This window comes from Dermacentor variabilis, chromosome 3 (genome assembly GCF_050947875.1).
Source record: "Dermacentor variabilis isolate Ectoservices chromosome 3, ASM5094787v1, whole genome shotgun sequence".
Taxonomy (NCBI): domain Eukaryota; kingdom Metazoa; phylum Arthropoda; class Arachnida; order Ixodida; family Ixodidae; genus Dermacentor; species Dermacentor variabilis.
In genome coordinates this window covers 191,115,843-191,135,889 of record NC_134570.1, presented here as the reverse complement: position 1 = coordinate 191,135,889, position 20,047 = coordinate 191,115,843, and the positions used below count along the sequence as shown (strand labels likewise).

At 47.9% G+C, this 20,047-nt stretch overlaps 1 protein-coding gene and 2 non-coding genes across 3 annotated transcripts in view; 1 reads left to right on the top strand and 2 right to left on the bottom strand.

Moving 5' to 3' along the window:
* The window catches only part of LOC142576576 (juvenile hormone acid O-methyltransferase-like), a 63,006-nt gene extending 50,222 nt beyond the window's left edge, over nucleotides 1-12,784 (top strand). The window contains exon 5 of the mRNA XM_075686762.1: nucleotides 12,446-12,784. Within this exon, the coding sequence (XP_075542877.1) occupies nucleotides 12,446-12,654 (209 nt within the window). The 3' untranslated portion in view covers nucleotides 12,655-12,784. The remainder of the gene's footprint in view (nucleotides 1-12,445) is intronic.
* A 3,202-nt stretch (nucleotides 12,785-15,986) lies between these two features.
* On the bottom strand, nucleotides 15,987-16,059 carry TRNAS-CGA (transfer RNA serine (anticodon CGA)). Its single transcript has one exon. It is a non-coding gene; the product is annotated as a tRNA-Ser (tRNA).
* A 396-nt stretch (nucleotides 16,060-16,455) lies between these two features.
* TRNAS-CGA (transfer RNA serine (anticodon CGA)) lies at nucleotides 16,456-16,528 on the bottom strand. Its single transcript has one exon. It is a non-coding gene; the product is annotated as a tRNA-Ser (tRNA).
* Between the last annotated feature and the right edge of the window lie 3,519 nt (nucleotides 16,529-20,047).

The following is a 20,047-nucleotide window of genomic DNA, read 5'->3' as shown; positions in this document are numbered from 1 at the left end:
CGGGGCGTCTGCACAAAAAATAAATAAATTGTAGTGAAAAGGAATGCCAGGCGCTGCAGACACATCGCCAGTCGCTCGGGAGGCGCGAGCCCGATTGCCTGCTGCTCTCTTGGACCGTATTCATATTAAATTCTGGTGGAGGTGCTGCAGTTTTCCCCCAATCTGGAATTACGCACCCGAACTCTGCCATCCGTCATGCCAGACGACCCCAGCCCGACATCCCCACCGGTTGCTCCAGCCATCGTATGTGCCGGTGCCCAGCGTCAGCGGGATCCTGATATCTTCACCGGCACCGATGAGAAAGACGTTGAAGATTGACTGGAATCATATGAACGTGCCAGTAACTCCAACAAATGGACGATCCCCTCAGGCTCGGCGACGCGATGTTCTATTTATCGGGCGTCGCCAAGCTGTGGTTCAAAAACCACGAAGCCGATCTCCGCACGTGGACTAGCTTCAAAACCAGCATTGCAGAAGTTTTCGGCCGCCCTGGCGTGCGCAAACTTCGCGCTGAACAACGCCTACGGAGCCGATCCTACTTCGACTCTTCGCGTCACTTCGACCCGATAGCTCCGACCGAAGTAAACACCGACGCCAGCGGGGTCGGTCTCGGCGCTGTGCTCGCGCAGCGCAAATCTGGATTCGACGAGTACGTCGTTGCATACGCAAGCCGCACCCTCAGCGAAACCGAGGAGAATTATTCCGTTAAGGAGAAGGAATGTTTGGACATAATCTGGGCACTTGGTAAATTTCGACCCTACCTCCATGGCTGCCCCTACGACGTGATTACAGACTATCATGCACTTTGCTGGCTGTCCACGTTGAAGGACCCCTCAGGTCGATTAGTTCGCTGGTCTTTGCGGTTGCAAGATTTCAACGTGCGCGTCGTCTACAGGTCTCGCCGCCGCCACACCGATGCCGAAGCGCTTTCCCGTTAGCCCGTGTCAACCGAAGGTGGTGCCTGCCTCTCTGCCGTTGACAAGTACTTTCATTCCCAGCAGGCTGCGACATGGCTTCGGAGCAACGCAAGGATGCCTGGATTAGTGCTCTTATCCGCTTCCTTTCAAACTTGTCGAATGTTCCTTCACCTTCTCAAGCTTTGCGCCTTCAAACATCTCACTTCGAAATTCGGGATGGACTTCACTATCGCCGGAATTACGTCTCTGACGTACGCAAGTGGTTGCTGGTCATACCTCGACATCTTCGTGGTGAAATATGTTCTGCCTTCCATAATGACCCGCAGTGTGCACATGCGGGTGTCTTCAAGACGTACACCCGGCTTCGCTCCAGGTTTTATTGCCGTGGCATGTACACCTTTGTGTGCAAGTACATTCGGTCGTGCCCTCCGTGCCAACGCCGCAAGGTTCCTGCGCAGCATGTATCTGGTCCACTCCAGCTAATCCCGTGTCCTGCTAGGCCTTTCGATCGCATTGACATTGAGCTGTATGGACCCCTTCCGAGCATGGCTTCTGGGAACCGCTGGATAGTCGTCACAATCGACCATCTGACTCGATACGCAGAAACAGCCGCTATGCCTGCTGCCACCGCTCGTGATATAGCATCCTTCCTCCTGAAAAAGTTTGTTCTCCGTCACGGTGCACCTCGCGAACTTTTGAGTGATTGAGGACGCGTCTTCCTCTCCGAAGTCGTAACCCCACTCCTTGCTGAATGTCGCATCGCTCATCGCACCACCATCCGCCTACCATCCTCAAACTAATGGTCTGACGGAAAGATTTAACCGCGCCCTTGGCGACATGCTCTCCAAATACGTCGCCTCTGATCACACTGATTGGGACCTCATTTTGCTATTCATCACGTTCGCCTACAACACTGCACCACAGGCGACCACAAACTTCTCCCCGTTCTTCCTCTTGTATGGCCGCGAACGTTCGACTACCCTCGACACCATTCTTCCGTACAAATCCGACTCATCCGAATGTGCGCCCATCTCTTAAGCTGCCCGCCGCGCAGAGGAATACCGTCAGCTCGCCCGTTCCTTTACAGCCGTCGCCCAACGGCAACAAAAGTCTCGACGTGACGATGATCACCCGCACTGTCACTTTCTTCTGGACTCCCTTGTGTGGCTTTGGGTTCCCGCCGTTCCTGCTGGACTCTCATCCAAGCTTGTATCCAAGTGTCAAGGACCCTACCGTGTTGTAGCGCAGACATCGCCTGTGAACTATATTGCCAAGCCTGTCACGCCACCTACAGACCAATGCTGTCGTGGTCGTGAAACCGTTTACGTACAACGCCTGAAGCCGTTTTACGACCCCATTATTCTGTGTTCACCATGAGCCGCCAGGATGGCTCCTTTTCCTATGGGGGGGGGGGGGAGGGTCGAATGTAGTGAAGAGGAGTGCCTGGCGCTGCAGACACATCGTCAGTCGTCCGGGAGGCGCGAGCTCGAGATTGCCTGAGCTGCTCTGGTTAAGACACGCTGCCTGCTGCTCTCTTGGACCGTATTCATATTAGCAAATAAATAAAATCCATGCAGCATTTCTTCTGGCATTTATCTGAATGATGCGTAAGCATTTCGTAGTAATGACGTGGCGTTTCGTGGGGTATGTTGGTGTGGTTCCTGTAATTGTCAGAACGACCGCGAAGGAACCGTGAAACGGAGAAGCGCGATTGCAATACAGACATGCACGAGACAACGTAGAAAACGCGAGTAGAAGCAATGTTCACTCATAGATATCCCGCTGTGGACATGAAATGAAATGACCAGGGAGGCGTAGCAAATGACGCAAATATAAACAACTTTTATTAAGTACACTGAACCGTTATCCCCGCAGGGGCGTCTGTGTCAGCAGGCGTTTGGTGTGTTGCGACACCATGTACCCTCCCGAGCACACGAGGGTTGGAGCCTCCCGCGTGTAGCCGTGCGCGGCTTAGCCGTGTCCGGGGAAAGGGGGATCCTGGAGGTTGAGCCGATGCCAGGTGTTTGGACCTTTAAGGCCCCCGGCGGAGGCAACACACCTCTTTGGCCGATGCTTCACGTAGACGGCACCCCCGGACTGACCCACCCGAAGGAAATCAGTAGTCGCCTCTTCCTATCTCTCTCTCCTCAAACCTTCGTCTTTATCTCTCACTTTTTTATCTTTCCTGTCTTCTTCTCCCTTCCATTTACTTCCTTTCTCCACGGCGGCAAGGGTTAACCTTGTGTGGATATCCTACCTTGGGTACACCATATTGGATTATAGTGACGGCGTACGGCTGGCGTCGTGCAGGCTTGGACACAAGCTCTGCCGCGTTCCCTCGTTGGGCTCCGTGGTGGGCGGTCGGCGCTGTTGCCGAACACACACACTTTCCTATGGCAGCTCAAATCTCTGTTGTCCATGATCGGCGTCTGAAAAGATGCCGCACCGAAGTACCATTTCAATTCTCCTTTCGAAGCAATGCTCCATCTTTCCCCCAAATACTATGTAGTCCACAGTGAAAGCAACACGCCTGTTAGAAAGCTCTCTCCATTCCTGGTAGCCAGATGCCTGAAAGATAAAATCGGACCGACATACAAAGCCTCCAAAATGTCTAGCGGGGATGTCCTCCTGGAACTGAATAATAAAGATCAACCAGATAAGCTGTCTGAACTTACCAGTATCGGCGAGGCGACAGTGACTGTTTCAGCCCACAGAACACTCAATACAAGCAGGGGAGTAATATCTGAAGAAGACTTTATTAGATTAAGCGACGAGGAACTGCTGGAAGGTTTCCAGGAACAAAATGTTACCAAAGTACAGAGAATAGTAATCCGCAGAAACGACCAAGAAATCCCCACCAAACACGTTATACTCACCTTCGGAACAAGCGCAATGCCTACCTCGCTCGATGCAGGTTATGTTAAAGTCAATGTGAGACCATATATCACAAACCCCAGGCGATGTTTCAAGTGCCAAAGGTTTGGACACGCTTCCCATGCATGCCGAGGACAAACAACCTGTGCTAAATACAGCTCCAACGACCACCAATCAGAGAATTGCACCTCTTCGCCACATTGTATTAACTGCAAGGGAGATCATCCAGCTTATTCGCTCTCCTGCCCTTGCTGGAAAAAAGAAAAAAGAATTCATTGCACTAACTGTTAAAGAAAAAATCTCGTTTTTCGAAGCCAGAAAGAGAGTGTCGTACCTTCCGCGAAGAAGTTATGCCGATGTGACGCAGGCGGGGGCAGCGTCACAGAGGCCTCCGGAGTCCTCCGAGCCCACGCGCAGTGGTGCCGCAGTGACTCCTCTCGCCCCCGTGGTGGAAGCAGTCAGTACTGCTCCACCCTCTACGACAGCCCTGCAGACACCAGCCCCGCAGGGCCCTAAAATCAAACGAAGCCCAAGGCCCGAGGCACGTGTCTCGGCGCCCAACTCTCGGTCCTCCGGCGCCTCAGAGAGAGCGATGGAGGTCGACACAAAAACCCCGGTGTCATTGACACCGAAGGACAAGTGCTGTCTCGAGCGCGGTAAGAGGGACAAAATCCCAATAACAACTCAAAATAAGAAAGCGGTAACCCAAAGGTTATCGCTCATTTCTATTAGCCTTTTTAAATCCATGTCACCTATACCTCACCTCTTAATTTTTCCGTAGTGCCATTTGTTATCTTTCTATTTTAGGATGACTTTTATTATCCACTGGAATTATAGAGGGCTTTTACACAACTTAGGTGACATTAAAGACATGTTAATAAACTTCTCTCCTGTGGCCCTGTGCTTACAGGAAACAAGCCTAGGCACAAAACACAAAAACATTTTTAAAGGTTACACTGTTGTACGGCGCGACCGTACTCAGGCGAACCGGCTGTCAGGTGGTGTAGCCATTGTCCTGCCAGGTGGTATAGCAGCCAGAGAAGTTCCCATTAACACTCACATAGAATCCGTTGCTGTCACCGTTTTAGCTCACAAAACCATCACCATTTGTCCAGTATACATTCCGCCGCATTCACATTTTACCGTAATAGACCTAGAGTTAACTTTAAACCAGCTACCCGAACCATTTTTATTAGCCGGTGATCTTAATTCACATAACACGTAATGGGGTAGTAAAACTACTGACAACAGGGGTCAAACACTTAAAGATTTTATTCTAACAAACGACATATGCCTTTTAAACACCGGTGCGGCAACTTACTACTGCCCAAGCACAGGAGCTATGAGTTGCCTAGATCTGGCACTGTGCTCTGCCTCTCTTTTTGGAGATATTCAGTGGAGTGTTATTGATAACCCTTATGGTAGTGACCATATGCCCGCTATGATCAAAAGAACATCTCCTCGCCCTACCATCCCACTGAGGCCACCCCGTTGGAAACTCCATCTAGCAGACTGGCCTCTTTTTACTGAAAAGGCCACTCTAGACAACATATCAGATGAAATGAATGATAAGATCACCACCTGCATACTCGCTGCAGCAGCAGAAACAATCCCTCAATCGTCTGGCTTCCTAAGAAAAACCTAAAACCCTGTTGGACGAAGGAATGTAGGCAAACAAAAAACTACAAAACAAAGCGTGGGGTATCTTTTGGCGATACCCAACACAAGACAATCTACTCTCCTTCAAAAAAGCAAAAGCGAAAGCCAGGTACACATGCAGAAAAACCGAAAGACAGTCCTGGAAGAATTATGTCTCGTCAATAAATAGCTCGATAACTTCCAAAAGAATGTGGGATCAGGTTCGTAAGTTTAGAGGCGACTACGCTCCTTACACGATACCCATACTCTCACCCCCAGACACACAAACAAATTTAATAGAACAAGCAGACATATTAGGGCAGCATTTTCATGATATATCAAGCTCGTAAAACTACTCTGCTGCATTTTTAAAATATAAGCAATTAGAAGAAAAACTAAAGCTTCCGACCGCAGGAAGCTCAGAAAGACCGTATAATGCCGCTCTAACACTACCGGCAATCAACAGAGTACTCACCACTAACAAAAAAACAGCACCTGGTCCGGACAGAGTTCATTAAGCAATGCTCGCTCATCTATCTCCTAATGCAGTTGAAACCTTGCTTTGTTTTTTTAATAAATCTGGGAAACGGGAAAAATGCCGAAAGAGTGGAAGAAAGCCATCATTATCCCTTTCTTGAAAGCTGGAAAACCTCCCACAACAGCAACCAGCTATAGACCCATATCACTCACAAGTTGCCTTGCAAAGTCTTATGAAGCCATTATAAACATAAGATTGACATACGTCCTTCAAACGGAAAACCTTCTAGATAACCATCAGTGTGGGTACAACAAAGGTTGTTCGACAACGGACCACCTTGTCCGGCTAGAACACGAGATTCGTGCGGCCTTTCTACACAAGCAATATTGTCTCACAGTTTTCTTTGATCTTGAAAAGGCGTACGACGCAACATGGAGGTTTGGTATCTTAAGGGACTTAGCAGATTTAGGAATCCGAGGTAGAGTGCTCAAATGTCTAGCCGATTTCATGTCGGACCGAACATTCCAGGTGCGCTTAGGAACGGCGCTGTCACGTGTATTCATCCAAGAAAATGGTGTGCCACGAGGATGCGTATTAAGCACAACTTTGTTTGTGGTCAAAATGAACTCGGTCAATAAAGTAATTCCATCTCCAGCAGTGCATTCATTATATGTGGATGATCTACAAATTGCATGTCGTACATCGAACCTGACATCCTGCGAACGGCAAATTCAAATTACAATGAACAAACTAACACAGTGGGCGTCCGAAAACGGTTTTCGTTTCTCAAGTGAAAAAACTATCAGCGTCGTCTTTACACAAAAAAGAGGCCTACAACCAGATCCCACGCTTAAGCTTCAAGAAGCCACACTACCAGTAAAACAAGAACACAAGTTTCTGGGTGTTCTGCTTGATAAAAAGTTGAACTTTCTCGCTCACATAAAGAGCCTTAAAATAAAAGCGAACAATGCACTTAACATCTGAAAGTCCTGTCCCGGAAGCGCTGGGGCTCTGACCGTGAATACCTACTACGCATCTACCGTACTTTGGTGCGCAGCATATTAGATTATGGTAGCATCATATACGGTTCGGCCAGGCAATCTTACGTTCGACGACTTGATTCAGTTCATAACTTTGGACTACGACTGGCAAGTGGCGCTTACAGAACATCGCCTGTCCAGAGTTTGTATGTTGACTGTAATGAACCTCCTATACAGCAACGCAGAGTGCTACTAACTTTTTCTTACGTACTAAGAATCCAGTCCTCACCACAACACATATGCTTCAACATTGTCACACAGTGTAACTCCCGCTTACACTATACAAACAAACCGAACATGATTAAGCCGCTTATCCTACGATATGAGGAATATATTCGGGATTATAACATTCCTCGCGAACTCCTTCAGGTTGCGAGAAAACCACAGCGTTTGCCCCCGTGGCACGATTTGGCACCGTTATGTGATTGGACATTGACACGTTTAAAGAAAAAAAGGACACCCCACACGAACACGTTATACAAGAATTCCGCTCTCTACGGGACAAATATAAAAATTACACGGAATTTTACACTGATGGCTCTAAAACAAAAGAACGCGTGGGTGTGGGGGCGGTAACAGAACATTGGGAAAGAAGTGTTCGCTTGCCACAGCACGCCTCTGTCTACACAGCTGAAGTCTATGCATTACGGACTGTGGTTAAAGAGATCATCGCTGAAAAACACGAAAACACAATCATATACACTGATTCGTTAGGCGCGCTGAAGGCTCTTCACATGAAATCTGAATGTGAACCCCTGACAGGGGAAATTTTAAACATGATAACATTAAACAAATACGGCAGGTCAATTAGGTTTTGCTGGGTACCAAGCCATGTTGGTATACCTGGTAACGAAGCAGCGGATAGATGCGCATCAATGGCAGCGCACAAAGACACAATAAACACATTACTTCCATATAAAGATAGCATCCGTGCCATTAGGAAGGCCTTAACGTTAAAGTGGCAACAGGAATGGGACCATTGTACAGAAAACAAGCTACATCTTATTAAACCTGTAATTGGCGAGTGGAAATCATGCAGTCACCAGCAACGGTTCTACGAGGTAATCTTATGTCGACTTAGAATTTGACACACACATTTGACGCACAATTTCCTCCTCCGAAAAGAAAACCCGCCAACCTGCGAAAAATGCCTTGAACCTCTCACAGTCATACACATCCTAATAACATGTCCACACATCGATACACTGAGACGGAGGTTTTTACACAGCCTGTATAATTTGCACATTCCATTACACCCTGCCCTATTACTAGCAGATGACCCCCTAGTGCCATTTTCTAACCTCTTCGACTTTTTAGAAAAAATTGGTTATTTACACCAACTATAATGTAATGCAGGTTTACCTGCCCTAACGTTCCGTTTTATTTTGTCTTGTGACTGGCGCAGCATGGCCTTAGTTGCCTTTTGTGCCACTAAACCCAAACTAACTAACTAACTAACTGAACCGTTATAAAACGTGGTCAACCGTGCTTCGTAAGCAACTATAAGGCTGGCGCGGCGGCGCGGCCCCTAGTTTGAAAATGATCTGCGAAAGCGGCAGAGTGCGGCATGTGCTGAGAGCTCCGTCAGCGCTGCGTTTTCAGCGCTTCGTTGGCGTAGAAGCGAGAGGCAGCAAGCAGGTGAACTCGCTCGCTGCTGCGGGCGATATGTTGAAAGCGATCGTCTTACGGGGCGGACAGAGGGACAATTCTTCCGTTGTGTGAGGATAGAAATGCTTACGCATTTAAAACCATCAAATTTGAGGTGCCCTTATTATCTATGAATTTGCAAGCTCCGTTGAACACCAGCTGCTGCCTAGAGGACGGGTTCGAATCGGTGTCCTGCCGGTGTACGAAGTTCTGAGTCCGCTTTATGACATCGTCGGTGGCTTTCTTGATGACCGACGCTGGAATTGTACGGCAGACTCCGTTATACTTGCCCTGAGCTCATCTGACGTCCGTCTCGATCATGTAAACACGATCGTTCACGCAAGCCCAAAGAAAGAAATCGAGTGGAGAGAGAGGTCAGGTGACCTGCCCGGCCAATTTGAAGGCCCGCCCGTTCCGATCTATTGCTCATGAAAAGTCACATCCAGCCACTTTCGTGCTCGGCTGCCGCGGTGTGCTCGCGCCCCTTCTTGTTGATACTACAGAAGTGCAAGACCTGACAGCGGGACCTCGCTGATAAGTTTATCCAGCACAAATTCTAGGATTGCGTCCACGTAACGCTGTCCAGTCAGTGGGTGATCGAAGAAGATGGGGCCGATTGTAGCACCGGCGTAAATTCCGCACCCCACATGGAACGACAACTGGTACTGGTGCCGAGTGCGCTTGAACCCAGTGTGGATTAGAGACAGTCGAAAAGTGTGCATTATGCAAATTTACCTGGGCGTTTCTGCGAAAATTGGCCTCATTTGTCCAAATGATGCTGCTAAAAAATTCCGGTGACTCATCGGCTTTTGTGAGAAATTCGAAAAATCTAGACGATTCTACAGCTTCCTGTCTTCCAAGCAATGGTGTTAAAGTGGTGCGGGCGAAATGCCACCGTTTAAAATCCTCCAAACTGTCGACTTGGACATTGGTACCTGGGCGGCCCCTACCCGCACGCTAGCATGAGGGTTCGAGGTCATAAATGGTATAACATCCGTGCGCAGGCTAGGACTGAAAGACGGAATCCTCCGCCGCTGTACGTTTCTTGAAGCTGCCGGTTTGTCTCAGGTTTTCATAATTTCTGATGGACCTCCATGCGCTTGGTCTACCGCCATAATTCCATAACTGATATATATTTGTGGCCTTCCTCTTGTCATTTGAAGCTCTCAAGGCAAGGATAATCTTTACCCTCTCCTCATTAGAGAAAGACATGGCGACTGGGACTAAACAAAACGCACCTTCAAACATTTGCACTGACGTTGTCAATATTGTTGTGATACGTATTATGGCGAAAAAAAAAACACCCGTGCACTTTATCTATGCTTAGACGACAGCTATCTCAGCTTGCTTCCAACACCAAACGCGGCGTGTTACTTCGGCAGGGGCGCGGGAGATAAGGCACTAGATCGACCACGATGTTTATTTTTCATTTCCTTTATGTCTTTCCAGCTAATTCAGAGGGAGCTTGTTTGAGGCCACTGCTTAATGGTGCGGGTGGGAGCTCAGCAACGTGGTATTTTGCGTATTTCGCGGGCTTTCTTAAGTCGGAAAAAATTGGTGCGAGATTATCACGTGGCTGAAAATACCGCAGTTAAATGCCCCTTGGCAGTGCCTACAAATGCCTCGTTGACACTTAGATAATTAGGGCAGTACGTCTCGAGTTATATAAGTAATTACAATTGCCTAATTAACTCTGAGTAACGGAAAGATTAATGGGGTGGCTACTCCACTGTACTTGAAACAATATGCAGTAAGTTTTCTTCGAGTAACGCAATTGCAGTTTTTTTCTAATCTTGATGCTTGATAGTTGGGACACCATCTACATGTTTATGACCTCTGCATGTTGAAAGTAGTGATGTGTCCATTTCTAATAAATGTTATAAGTTATTAGAAGAGTTTCTTTTCTTGCTTTTTTTTCATTAGTCCTTAATATTGCTTACTGAAAAGAGAAGCAATACTGAGACAGATATCATTCACGTGCACTTTACACGCCGTTGATAAAAGACTCTGCGAGGGTCGCTAAAGTCTGCAAGCTTTTTTTCTTTTCAGGGTGAAAAAAGCACGCAAATGAATTTGAAGCGAATTGAACATACAGAAACATATTTATTTTGTAGGAATAAGCTATCCATACCTTCATAAATAATTGTTAATCGGCTACCTCCTTATCTTTCAAAAGTATAATGAACCTTGTCCCGTGTATATATTTATGTATATTCTGTATGTGCATTGTCTTTTCAGTGGAAATCAAAACAATGTTGAAATCAGGAAAATACGGATGAGGCAGCCGCAACTTGTGCTTCTAATACGCCTGTCCTCCTATTGTCAGGATTTGCAGAAATAAAGCGAAAGTATGAATTAAAAGCCGTGTACGTCCGCGCCAACAATGATGAAGTAAGCTATTAGCTACAATAAACATTTTAAGGTTTAACGTCGAAGCGAGCCAAAGAAACCTTAAATGATGTGGGTGACAAAGCTGTGGTAATGACATTTTAAGTGTGTGTGTAAGGGAGGGGGGGGGGGCGGGTTGGCTTCTGCATCGGCGGGTGGGGGGGGGGGGGGGGGGGGGGGGCTCTGCTTCCTCCTGAAAACTCCGGAGGGGGCTCAGGCCCATGCATTTCGTCCTACGTTTTTGAGAAATATCTTGAAACTGGTGTAATCCTGAAAATTCATTTCAAGCGGATACGTCTTGCAAGCTCGCGGGCTACTATTTGTAAATTGCAATATGTACCCTAATCTAATTAATGAAGAAGTTAAATTTTCACCTTTTGTTCATTGGTTGAATGTTTTTTTTTTTTCAATTTCTCGTGCTAGTAGTGTAGGCCTTATCAAACTATACAGCTCGAGGGCAAGAATTGTGCTCTCTGCCACAGGCAGTTTTTTAAATAATTCTGTAAAAACTAAAGAAAAAGTGATCACCCCGCATTTGCGGGCATAGGAGAGAATCGGCTAACGCTACCACGGTAATTTACCGGCTGCGCACCTGGCGTCGCAGAAAAGTACATTACTCTGTTTCTCGATGCCGCTGTTGCCTCGTAATATTGGCACGGATTTGCTGGTAAGTGTTCTTCCGAACGACGCCCACGTCCCGATGAAGCAGCTGCATTGCAGGTGTAACCAGTCCACCTACGAAACTTCATTCGCCTCGTCAGTCATCCTTTCCGACGACATTAGGCATTTGTGGTCCTCGATCGTAATCACGAAATTTGGCCCGGCCACACATTCCTACGCGAACTATTGGATGGCTTTCTTTTTTGCCCCTGTTACCATAATGCGTTCTCATGTCGGTTCAGCAGAGATCCTGAGGAGTTTGAATGTAAGTGACGTTGCCCGTCAGTATAAAGTTCAGCGGGGACTGACTTTCCAGGCAGAAGTGAAATTCGTTGCTTTGTTGTATTGCGAGTATCAATGACAGTCACTCGAACCGTATCGTCCTGTTTTGCGTCCTTAAAGAAGCAGGTCATTCTCATTGCAATGCAGACCAGTTTAAATGTTTTCGTGGTACTGATGCAACCATAGTTTAGCGAAATTCTCAAGCACAACAAGTGACGGGGGCAGTTTATGCGTACCTATTTGTGCGCTCAACAGGGTTTCTACAGATTTGGTATTTGTGTGAAGCGCGCATATCCGTGCGAAATAAGCAGGAGGAGGAGGAAATAAAGAAAGAAGACAGAAATGTTAACCAGCAATGCGTCTGGTCAGCCACCCTACTCTGGGCTACGGGAAAGGGAGAATGGAAAGAGAAGATAGAAAGAGCTGGCACGCCTAAAAACAAACGACTATGGAATAACTGAACACAACTCAGGTAGGAGCTCTTGGTGTGGAATTAAAAGTTGCACCTTCTTTATTTGCAGATTTCTACACTATTCTGAACCCTATTTACCAGCTGCTGATTGAAGACGAAAAGGCGGAGCTGCGCAAGTTCACAGAAGATATCCTGAAGGACCTCTCGAAGCGCCGTAGCGGGAGACCGGTCAAGGCGCATAATTTACTGGTAATCCACGCACAAAAGCCACGTACGCAGACTTCTGCATCCCAAGCCGCACGAGAAGACTCCAAGTAGCAAAGTCACTTTGACAATTGGGTCTCTCAGCTGGGTAATTCAACCTCTCAGCGGGGTATCGCGCAAAATAAATCTCCATTGTTGTGCGCGCGACAGCTACTCACAAAAATAAAGAAAAAATACGATATGAGCCCAAGTGTCAAAGAACTTATGTATTTTAGTCAGCCTTTATGCCGTGCTCTGATTTGTTTTTTGCGACACCACGGACTCATGAACATGGAAATTGGACGCACCCGCGTTAAGCCGTGCGTGGCTTTGTCGTGTAGGGGATCCGTGTGGTTCAGCCGACGCGCTGTAGTAGGACTTTTGAGACCCCTATCCGGAGCCGACGCGCTTCACTTCAACGTCGGGGTCCCGTAGGCGGAACCCCCCAGATATACCCGACCGGGAGAAATCGCTAGTGGCCCTTTCTTGTCCTCCTCTTCAGTCACTTCAGTCCTCTTTTCCCTTTTTACTTGGAAACTTCCCAGTCGCGAGGGTTAACTTTGTACACGTGGCATGACCATTCTAGGCTATTCATATAGGGTTAAAATGGGTATATGCTGCTGAACGTAACTTAATACCTCAAGTCGGGTAGTGTCCGCGAGACGCATCAATGCTGCGCGGCTGGCAAGCCTGCCAAATAGTGTAGCTCCAACATGGCTTCTGATTTTTCTGCACGTCCTGATCGCTTTCTGTAACGAGGTAAATTGATAAAATGTATTACTTTTTGCCAAAAGGGAGAAACGAAAACGACCTCCTGGACTACAGTGACAGCCTACTCGTGAGGTGGCAAGACCAGAACGTGGAAATATTCGAAAATGAAGATATCCCCGCGATCATAATGAAATCCAAATATTTATTTCCGAAACCAGCAATTTCACAGACCCAATCGACACCGGATACTGAAAGATCAGTGTACGACCATCCATTCCTAACCTGCGTCTATGCTTCAAGTGCCAGCAATTTGGGCATGGGTCACAAAGCTGCCGTGGGTGCCCTACATGTGCGAGGTGTAGTTCACGTGACCATTCCGCTTACATTTGTCTCCACTGCTCGCTGTACTAACTCATGGGGACCACCACCTCTCTTACTCTCAATAATACACGTCACGGGAAGAAAAACTGAATGAAGTTCAGTGTTTGACGGAAGCCCGTCTGGTCGGGATGAAACATGGTTAAAAGGTAAACAAAAACCCGGGGTACTTCGCCGACCAAATAAAGATTTAAAAGAAAAGAAGACGTTTCGACTGCCACACGGGAGCCTTGTTCACAGGTAAAAAACTGAATCAAAGGTAAAACGAAATCGATCTTCTGACGAGCCAGGGAAACGTTTATTCACAAAGCACTCTTCGTCCAGGTTAGATTTGAAGCGAAGTCGGGCAGCGCCACAGTATTTGTCGCCTGTCCGAGTCACACGAGTACGCCGGTGATACGCCGTTAGCCCGCTCGGTCGAAGGAGCAGCGATGAAAGGCCAGCAGACAACCGCGCCTGCCAGCCCCAGGGCCACTGCTCATGCAGACGGACCAAAAACAGCTGATATGTGTGCGGTGAGTGAGCATCATCCACTGCCTCAATAGATGCTATGTATACAATCCCTAGTGCTCCCACAGGGGAGTCTGCGTCAGCAGGCGTTTGGTGTGTTGCGATACCACGGTCCCGAGCAAATGGTGGCGCGAGACCCTCCCGCGCTTAACCGTGTGCGGCTTAGTCCGGAGAAATGGGGATCCGGAGGGTTGAGCCGGATCCGGGACTTTGGATCTATAAGGCCCCTCAGCAAAGGCAACACATCTCTTTGGCCTCCGCTTCACGTAGAACGGCACCTCCGGACTGACCCATCCAGCGGGGAAATCAGTAGTTTTCCTGTCTCGCTCGCCAACCTTCGTCGTTCTCTCTCAGTTTCAATCTACTTTCTTCTCACTTCCTTCTACAGCCGATTTTTCAGGCAGCAACAGTGAACACACTGTGGTCTATCCAACCTCGGGTATATTATATTAGGTTGCAGCAGCTACGCGGAAATGGCGTCAGCGTTTCCTTCGGGTCTCCTAACGTCCCATTGTTGGGCTCGGTGGCGGGCGGCTAGCGTACCTGGCTAAATAAATTTTTTATGGCTAAAAGGTTGTTCCCTCAATTCCTGGTTGTCCTGTTTCTAAAAATGGACGCATAGAAGAAACTTCCCAAATGTTCAGCTAGCGGGAAGGGAACGTTCCCACGCTTCCATGTAATACATAATCAAAGTGAAGGAAATACCTTCAGAACTATCACTTTTCGCTGTGGCTAATTGTTTCACTGAAACACTAGGTGATGGCTAAAAAGTGGCGATTGTAAGCATCGGCGACCTCTGCCTTGAGGTCCGCGACATTGAACAGCACGGGAAACTCTCGCAGCTCGTAGCATTTGGTAATGTGCCCATCACTGACCCCACGTCGATCACGGGACACAAATAAATTAGTTATTTCTGACGATAATCTCTTGAGCCTGAGCGAGGAAGAGCTCCTGTAGGGCTGGAACGAACAAAATGTGATTGGAATTGAGTTGTTCTGTAGGAAGGCACTTCTTATGAGTTCCCGATCCAGCCGCTCAGCCGCAACACTTTAGTCCTTATTTTCCTTGCCGTTCTTGAACTCCTAAATAAGTGAGTAAAGTACAGCAAAACAAAATAGAAGTACCTATAGCGCTCATTGGATACTCACTACTGTTTGAACCAAACTACATGCGTAGCAAATATGCCACAAAATAAATACAGATAACTTAAAGGGATTGTGAACCTTTCAGGTAGGATGAAACACAATTGATGGTTAGAAATCGTTGCAGCAAACTTCTCAGTCATGTACTACTATGTAACGGTATGAAGAAAAACAACTCTTGGTCTACTTTTGTGATAAGATCCAACCAGTATATGCATATGTTTGACCCTAAAAAGTCAACCGTATTATTTTTTACATGTCGTTTGATACCTCACATTGCTCATTTGGGCATGAGAAACTTAGAGTTAAGCCCACACTAGCTTTTCTAAAACGGAGGAGCGAAGTTTCAGTTGTCGATAGCTCAGCAACGCATTTACTAGTTAATAACTATGCTAATTAATTCGTAAATCAAGAAATATTTTACTGCCTTTTTTCCGCGAATGTGCTATCCATGGTGAGGAATAAAGGTGATCAAGTTCGTCTAACTCTTCTTGGAGTGAACGAGAAGAAAGGGGGTTAACCGAGGGGCCCGATTTTTATTAGTCATATCATAAGAAGCCAACAAACACTGACACCAAGGACAACATAGGGGAAATTACTTGTGCTTAATAAATGAAATAAAGAAACGATAAAGTAATGGAAATTAAAGTGGATGAAAAAACAACTTGCCGCAGGTGGGAACCGAACCCACAACCTTCGCATTTCGCGTGCGATGCTCTACCAATTGAGCTACCGCGGCGTCGTTTTCCCATCCACTTTCTTGGGTATTTATGTGTCCTAGTAGAACCCTGGGAGTGTTAGCCAGCGCCACCACTCACAGACCTTGGCGGCGGACGTGGAACGTCTTTCTTGCCGCAGGCGTCACGAGAACGTGATCTTTTTAGGGTGGAAGGCAACTGGTCAATAAACCCACATATGCTACCTGAAGGCATCAATGTTGCCGGATTCGAGACCCTCGTTATGTAATGAACGAGAAGAAAGGGGGTTAACCGAGGGGCCCGATTTTTATTAGTCATATCATAAGAAGCCAACAAACACTGACACCAAGGACAACATAGGGGAAATTACTTGTGCTTAATAAATGAAAGAAAGAAACGATAAAGTAATGGAAATTAAAGTGGATGAAAAAACAACTTGCCGCAGGTGGGAACCGAACCCACAACCTTCGCATTTCGCGTGCGATGCTCTACCAATTGAGCTACCGCGGCGTCGTTTTCGCAGTGGATGGGAAACGACGCCGTTTGTTGTTTTTTCATCCACTTTAATTTCCATTACTTTATCGTTTCTTTATTTCATTTATTAAGCACAAGTAATTTCCCCTATGTTGTCCTTGGTGTCAGTGTTTGTTGGCTTCTTATATCTTCTTGGAGTGGAACGACGTGTGATTTTTGTGAGCCTAGCACCTATTTTCTACTTGAAGAAGGTTCCTAAGCCATCGGAGACCGCGAGAAGGTAAAGCGCGGTGTTCACGCACACTTCCTATCTAAAGTATGGCTTGCATAACTCAAATTATATTTAAACAATGTACCTCAGCATATCCTTAATAAGTCGGAGCATGTACGCTGTCGTGCGTTACATTCTCCGGCGCGGCCCGGGGTGAACTATTTTATGTAGAAAATGTTCATTTAGGCCTTCGCATTGTCGTTCTGCAAAGCCTGTCTGCTTGCGCAGTGTCTCGCACATTACAAAAACCGGAATGTAATTTCCTCCGCTATTCAATACGAACACAACGGAGTTATATGAAGTACATTATCACTCGAGTGCTAGAACCTTAAAGATGTGATAATCGAAAACTTCCGCCGCTGGCAAAAAAGAACTGTAATTAGAAACACGCTGCATAATATTGATCGCGAGACGTGGTGCGAGTGCGTGCTGCGAATTTCGCGGGAAATATCGAAGGCACCATCAGGCACGACTAAGATGTGAAAATGAATAAGTTATCACGCGTAACAAATAAAATGCGCAATGTGTGGATCAAGATCTATCTTTGAAGGGCCGCCCTGGTTCCGGAATAAAACACAGGACAGAAAAACGATGCAGACCGCGTATTCTATCCTCACGAATAAGTGAGCCATCGAGCAATTAGATCGTCTAAAGGGTGTTCATAATAGCCCTTTATAACGCCCGTCCTTCGTTCTGACCTCACAATGCACGCAGTACTAATTCGTGACTCCGAGCTATGTGTTAACCACGCACAGCAGCACTCACGGTATTTCCACGCACGACAACGAGTAGCACAATCATTTGAAAATTTATATCTTAAATTTTCACATGAACAAGATGAAAATCATTGCAAGAAACTTGCCAGAAGCCCATAAGAGGCTCGAAACGCAGTAACATCAGTACTCGCGCCATGGCATAGCACAACTTGAACTTGCGAAGCAACAGGTGAGTGTTTATAGTACGTGGCACCTGGACCCGCTCCACCATCGCTTCCCTATCGGGGCCAATGCTATAGCGCCACCAACGGGAGCTGCATTGCAGCAGACCTCTACGTAATTTCTCCTTTGACTTTTGCAGTACATATTATTTTATTGCGACAAGGAGGGTGCCGACAAACCGGACAAGGAGGGTGCCTGCCCCGTACTGCGGGCGGAGGAGGTTAGAGGTCGCTTTTGCGCCCAATTTTTTTATATGTTCGTTTTTATTTAATTTGTTAACAGCAGGTTAACTTTTTGTGAATTATGCATTTCGCGGTTATACTGAAGTTCATTTTCACGACTGGGCTGACCATAAGCAGAGTGGCCATAGGTGGCACATAATATCAACATCGCCTCCCGAAGTAACAAGGGCGTGCTCGCTTACCATTTCTGAAAAGTGGCCACTTTTCGAGAAAGGATTTCACAAGAGCTCTACACAAAATTAGCCATCGTAAGCCACCCTTAAAGGCCTCTCACGAGGCCCCATAGCAAATTTTGGTTATACGCTGGAAGTTGTTACATGTCCTCAGGGAGCGTTCTGCCTCAATAATTTTTCAAATCGGCTCATTAATAGCCGAGTGAGCGAGTGAGTGAACACTCACTCGCTCACTCGGCTATTATTCGCCGGACATTTACAGATTGTCAATGTCCGGTGATTTGGGCGGGGTGGGGCCACAAGCACCCCAGCCTAGGTGAGGGCCTCGAGTCCTTGGACTCGGGCGGCTTCCTCGGCGTGCGGGACGGCCCACAGTTCATCAGCGAGGTCGTCGCTGAGCAGGGCCGTCTCCCAACGCGCCCCTCGGTTCGAGACTGCCATGTCTACCCCATTCGTCGGGGACTCCTGCTGCTGGCTACCGGCGCATGCCCACAGCATGTGCTGCAGCGTCGCTCTGGCTCCGCACGCTTTACAATCGTCGGACGAATAAATGGCGGGGTAGCACAGGTGAAGGATCGCCGGGTTCGGATATATGTGTGTGTGCAATTGCCTCCAGGCAACCGCCTGTTTCTTGTTTAGTTTGGCGTGCGGTGGTGTGTGTGTGTGTGTGTGAAAACATTTATTTTTAATGAGGTCCGGAGGCTCGACTTCTTAAGTCAAGGCGGGCCGCTCCCACGTTGGCACTGTCAGGCCAAGCCTTTCAGCGACATCATGGGCCCTCTGGACGGCCCTTAGTTGGTCCTGAAACAATGGGCTTTGAATCCTTTTCTCCCACTGTGTCCATTCTTCAACGAGGTTGGGGAGAGTCGTGGGACACCCCGCCAGCATATGTCTGATTCCAATGATGTCATTACAATCGTTGCAGTCCATCTTAATCTCCCTCTCTGGATATATTTTATTAATGGTGTACGGTGTGGGATATGTACCTGTTTGCAATAAGCGCAGTGAGACTGCCTGAGCCCTGTTCAGTTTTGAATGTGGCAATGAAAATTGCCTGCGTCCTAAATAGTAGTGTTTGGTAATGTCATTGTATGTTATTAAATGATCTCTAGATTCCCTGGCTTGATGGTGAACGGCTCGGTTGTGACTGTCCCGGTTAGCAAGTCCTCGTGCCAAGTCATGAGCAACCTCATTGAGGTTTACCCGAGTCTCGTCCACTTGTTGCGTGACGTCTCTAAATGTGGCCATGACTCATGCGATCCACCCACGTCCACTCCCCCATCGCTCTCGCGGTGGGCGAGACGTCGGGATTGCCGGCGGAAGCCGCGGCTCGGCATGTAAGCCCGCGAGCCGCGGCCTGGGCCATCTCGTTTCCCGGGAGCGGAGGGTCCGTGTGGGCGGGGGTCCGTACGAGGACCCCCGCCCACACATCTGTCGCTTTTGCGGCAAATATTGCCCTGTTGAATTTGGAGAAAGCGGGCTGCGGGCCGCTTCCCGGGAGATCCGGCCGCTAGCGTAGTTGCATATCGCTGCCTGCGAGTCGCTTGTTATCACCTCGGCGTCCGTGGTGGCTACTGTGAGGGCTATCGCTGCTTCGTGGGCTGCCTCCGTCTCTTCCGTGCGTATCGTCGCGCTCGCGACGCAAGTTCCGCTGTGGTCCGTGATTGCCACCGCGAAACCACGTCGCCGCTAATAACGGGCCGCATCTACGTAAACGGTTTCTTTGTTGCTGCCGTATTTCTTTTGCAAGTCTCGCGCGCGCCTGTTGCGCCGGCCAATGTGATGCGTCGGGTGAATGTTCTTGGGCAACGGCGAAACGACGATGCGCTCGCGAATCGGTGTGGGTATCGCGACCTTTTCGCCCTGCTGCGTGTGGTAGCTGATGCCAAGCGTCTCGAGGATGTGTCGTGCATGCGGGATGACGATGCCCT